Source organism: Fringilla coelebs (genome assembly GCF_963513975.1).
Source record: "Fringilla coelebs genome assembly, chromosome: 29".
Lineage (NCBI taxonomy): Eukaryota > Metazoa > Chordata > Aves > Passeriformes > Fringillidae > Fringilla > Fringilla coelebs.
The window spans coordinates 567,448-572,500 of NC_140055.1; the positions used below are offsets into that span (position 1 = coordinate 567,448).

Here is a 5,053-nt window from a genome sequence, read left to right on the forward strand (position 1 = left end):
ATGTCCTACCCCAGCGAGTCCTGCGGCGTCAGCTGCCCCCAGCCCATCGCCGAGAGCTCCAACGAGCCGTGTGTGCAGCAGTGCCCCGACTCCAGAGCCCTGATCCTGCCCCCGCCGGTGGTGGTGACCATGCCGGGCCCTGTGCTCAGCACCTGTCCGCAGGAGAGCGTTGTGGGATCGTCGGGCCCAGCCTTGCCGGGGCGTTCCTTCAGCTCCCGCAGCTCCCAGGGCTACGGGGGCTCCTTTGGGCTGGGAGGATCTGGGGGTTATGGGGGATCCCTGGCCTTGGGGGGCTCCTCTGGCTATGGGGGTTCCTTTGGGTCTGGGGGTTATGGGGGCTCCCAGGGGAATTGGGGCTCCTTTGGGTGGGGACCTTATGGAGGTTCCCAAGGCTACGGGGGCTCCTTTGGGTTGGGGGGCTCCCGTGGTTATAGGAGCTCCTTTGGGTTGGGAAGTTATGGGGGCTATGGGGGCTCCCAGGGCTATGGGGGTTTCTCAGGCTATGGGGGCTCCCTTGGATATGGGGGCTCCCGGGGCTATGGGGGCTCCTTTGGCCTGGGAAGCTGTGGGGGCTATGGGGGCTCCCAGGGCTATGGGGACTCCCTGGGATATGGGGGCTCCCTTGGCTACGGCCGTTCCCTGGGTTATGGAGGTGACACTGGCTATGGGGGCTCCTTCGGGGGCTATGGGGGCTCCCTGGGGGGCTATGGGGGCTCCCAGGGGGGCTATGGGGGCTCCTTCGGGGGCTATGGGGGCTCCCTGGGGGGCTATGGGGGCTCCCAGGGGGGCTATGGGGGCTCCTTTGGCAATTGCGGGAGGTCCTACAGCTCCGGTTTCTCCTCGCGGGGCCTGGGCTATTCCCTGCCTGGCTCCCAGAGATGGGGCAGGTCCCGCCGCGGGAGCTGTGGGGTTTTCTAAAGCCCCCCTGGCAGTGCCAGCCTCCAGAGGCAGTGCCAGCCCTGGAGCCCAGCCCGGGCCATGGGGACACCGGGCAGGAGCCGCTGGCAGCGGCAGCTGAGTGTGCCCAGAGGCCCTGGGTGTGCCCTGAGCCCTCCATCCCCTCTCTGCGCCTGGACCCCTCCATCCCTGGCTTATCCTGGTCCTGAGCTGGTCCCTGCTCCCAGAGCACGAATTCTGCATCCCCTGCTGCTCCCGGGATCTCCTGGATTCCCTGCCCTCGGCTGTTGCTCTTCTCTCTGACATTAAACCCCTGTTGGTGTTGCACAAAAGCCTCTCTGGTTTTCATTGCTCCTTTATTTTTTCCTCCGGCAGCAGAACTCCCCAGCGTTCTGAGGGTTCCTTATCACCGGATCTGCCCTGCTCCCCGTGTTTAAAATGTGGAATGGGAGTTTAATTGGGGTACTTAACACGATGTTGAGGAATGTTTGTTTAGCAATTTGCCCGTCATTAACTGCCCCGAGGTTCTGAGTAATTGTTCTTGCTCTGAGGATTCCTGGTGACACCCCAGGCCCCTCAATCACCACATCGTTTAGCAAACAATTAAGACATAATTGCAGCGTTTCCAAGCTAGCAGGATGACAAGACCTACGTTTTTATTTTGTCGTTGAGTTTTGAAAGTTCTGCCTGGGTTTGTTCAGCCCGAGGAAGAGAAGCTTCGGAGTGACCCGATTTCACCTTCCAGTGTCTGAAGGAGCCGACAAGAAATACGGGGGAAAATTATTTCCAAAGGCCTGGGGGGCCTGGACAAGAGGGAATGGGTTCGAATTTATGGAGAGAAGGTTTAGAGGGGATACTGGGAATAAATTAAGTTTTGTCCGTAAAGCTGCTTTAGCTTTCCCACCACTTTTTCCCCATTTGTTGCAAACCAGGAGGGATTATTTCATATTGCTCTTCCAGAAATGAGAAAAAGGGAAAATATTCCCAAAACAAACAAACAAAAATCCCAGGATATTACTCATTGTTTATATTTACCTAACTCCTCAGTGATTAGCGTGGTGTAACTTAAATGCAGATCTGCTTGGTACTCACAATTTATGCACAGGCAAATTTCTGCCAGACAAGACTCCAAAGAGAAAGAAGGAACATTGCAAACCACAAATTGTGATGCGCCATCTATTTAATGAGCAAGAAGTGCAATTAAAAAAAAAAAATACAGCAAAAGAAAGCAGAAGGGTTGAATACGGATTAAAATTCATCACCGATTTCCAGGCAGTGCTTTACAGCTGGACACCCAGCGACAGTCAATCGAGTGACATTTTTCACCTCCCTGATTGCGCAGAAAGGCATCAAATGGGGAAAGCCAAGCTCCTGCAGCGCCGGGAGCTCGGGGAAAAGCTGCGGGGGTCAGCCAAGGAGCGGGCACGGGCTCAGTCCTGCATCCGATCGCGCTTTCCTGCATCCATCCGATCACGCTTTCCATCTCCTGCTCATCCCTCCCGAGGCTCCCTCAGGGCCCGCAGCGGTTGGAGCGCCGGTAGGACCTCCCATAGAGCCCCCCCAAACCCGAGTACCCCAAACTGCCGAGCCCCGAGGAGCTGCCCGAGTTGATGGGCACTCCCCCGGCGCTCAGAGCATCCCCGACGGCCGCGGATGCCGAGGATCCCACGGCGGTGTTCTGGGGGAAGGAGCTGAGGATGGGTCCTGGCAGGGTGACCACCACGGGGGACGGCTGGATCACGTAGGTGGAGTCCTGGCACTGCCGCACGCAGGGCTCGTTGCAGCTGTTGGCCAGCGGCGTGGGGCCGCAGGACGTGGGGGCGCAGAGGTCGTAGCAGGACATGGCTGTGGGGTGAGAGTCTGGAAGGCAGCGAGTTCTGGAATGTAAGGAGCGAGGTGTCATTAGTGGCGTAATTGGGCTGTCGTGGTGATGGAGAGCGCGAGGAGGGCGTGGGGAATGGAAGGAAGGGTTGGTCTGGGGTTGAAAGGGGATTTCAGTGAAGCTCGGGGCTCTCCGCACCACAAAGGGCAGCTCCACCTCATCCCGAGCGGCTCTGAGCGCTCCTTCCCCACCACGCTCCTCCTGCAGCCCTGAAATAAGCGGGGAGGTGAGGGAGCAGTCGGTCAGGAAAGCGAGGAAAAACTGTGACCCAAAACAGAGGGAAAAATAAAAAAAAAACTCCTCAGCAGGTAAAAATGAGGGGCAGAAATTTCACCGTGAGGCCTTGGCACAGTGGCACAGAGCAAGGCAGTTCAGGGAATCTCCCTCTGGACATATTCAGTGCCCAGCAGTCTGCCTCTCCGGAGTCCCAAACCCGCCGGGAGGCTTTCCTGTGTCACCTGCCCCGGGAGATCTCCAGAGGTCCCTTCCAACCCCAAATATTTTGTGATTCCATCCCGAGAGCCAAAAGCTCTGCACAGATTCCCCACATCCGCTCCCAGCTGCTGAGCAACGCTCAGGCAGAGCTCGGGACTCCTTGGAACGGAAAGATTTGGGTGACACAAATGAAAATATCCGGGGTCAGCACAGGAACAACCTCCACCCTTCACAAAAGTCCCGCCCTGGAGAAAAAGCTGCTTCGAGGTCTCCCCAGCAATTTTAAAGAGCGCAAACCTCGGGCTGCTACAGACGAAGAGCAGAAAAATAAAACACAAAGACAGCAACAATCCAAAGAAAATGGGAAGCAGATGCAGACTTACCCTTTTCTCCAAGGAGAAGAAAGCAGGAGTGGTTGTAGCTCCTCCGACCGGGCTGGTTTTATACCCTGGCCCAGAGAGCCCGAGGACCTGGGGCACAAATTGTGCTTGTAGCTCATTAGCAGCCAATTGCTAACGATTCCTCATATGCAAAATACCCCTGGCTGGGGATTTACTTTTCCTGTTGGTTTGTGTTTCTTGCCTGGATTTCGTTTCCTCCCTGTAATGTATGCATTCCTCCGGAGAGGTTCCTTTTATCCTCAAATCTTAGGAGCCCGGGTAATTCCTGATCAGAGGCTGATTCATCTGGGTTACTCAGGAAATTGTTTTGCATCCTAAGGAACCATGACACGGATGAATGAAACCCTCGGGAACGGTGCAGTGACCTTCGCTGTGAAATCCCTTTCCCTCTGCATGGAGGGCACAAGTTTTTGGCACACCTGGCTCTGAGAAGGGCTTCTGCCTCAGTGTTTCACCAAATTCCTCTCAAGCAGAAGAAGAGACACAAAAATAAAGGAAATAAAATCGTTAGGAACCATTTAGAGCTGAATAAACTCCCTCACTCTCAAAGGTGCTGGGAAATGGATTCTTTGAGAGAACAGATTTTATTTTCTTGACTCAGCACAGAGGATGAAAGAGGATCAGCATCTGATCTATTCCTTTATTATTAAACCACCATGCTCCCATGATGGAATCTGAGACACAATTTGGCAACTGAGTGTCCAAGTCCTTCATCTCAGGAGTCTCCAGGTTGGGTTTTCTCCCTACATTAAACCAGGACAGCGATTGAGGTCAGCTGGAGGATGCCTGGGAATTTGGGGTTACTCAAAGCCTTGCCCAAGCTCATCTTTGGGGTCATCAAAGACGCCAAAGCCTTTTACATCTGCCACCAAATTATTACTTTCCGCTGCTGGGCTTTGCACCATTATGCAAAATTGTTCCCCAAATTAATAGCAGTTATTTAGAGATGTTTGTAATGTTCCTGTTCCTTTTTTCCTTCTTTGAAAGCCAATTCTGCCTTTCACTTTGCACGTCTCAAAGATCACCTCAGCGTGCAGCAATTCCAGTTCCTTTTCAAAGGCAATTCCCAGATTAAAAAGTCATCGCAGACAATGCCGGAGCAGACTGGAGGGCAGGGCCGAGCATTCCAGCCTCTCGTGGTGTTTAATCTCCGAGGCAGAGACAGGCAAATCAGCCCCGAACCGGGAGTATCTTCCCCAACATCTCCTGGGAAATAAACGCCGGTTGGAGACTTCTGAAGAGCAGAAGTCTTCAAAGTTCCCCAAATATTTCCCTGGACCACTCAGACATGCAAATGGGGGACGATCAGCAAATGGGCAGGGAAGAACTCTTTGAACATGACCAGGGGTTCAAAGGGGTGGCCAAGATTCCTGATGGATTCCACAAACTTCCCCAACAGCTCCAATCCTTCCCCTTTTCCTTGAAATACAAATCAGGA

The 5,053-nt window shown here is 54.3% G+C and overlaps 2 protein-coding genes across 2 annotated transcripts; one reads left to right on the forward strand and one right to left on the reverse strand.

The window, feature by feature from the left end:
• On the forward strand, positions 1-918 carry LOC311163814 (uncharacterized protein; the record flags this gene model as incomplete). Its single annotated transcript, XM_084222942.1, has 2 exons — positions 1-543; positions 784-918. 2 exons carry the CDS (start codon positions 1-3, stop codon positions 916-918), a joined length of 678 nt encoding a protein of 225 aa, XP_084079068.1.
• A 1,489-nt stretch (positions 919-2,407) lies between these two features.
• On the reverse strand, positions 2,408-2,740 carry LOC311164011 (feather beta keratin-like; the record flags this gene model as incomplete). The annotated part of the gene is made up of 1 exon (XM_084223235.1): positions 2,408-2,740. The coding sequence occupies one exon, from the start codon at positions 2,738-2,740 to the stop codon at positions 2,408-2,410; it is 333 nt and encodes a 110-aa protein (XP_084079361.1).
• Between the last annotated feature and the right edge of the window lie 2,313 nt (positions 2,741-5,053).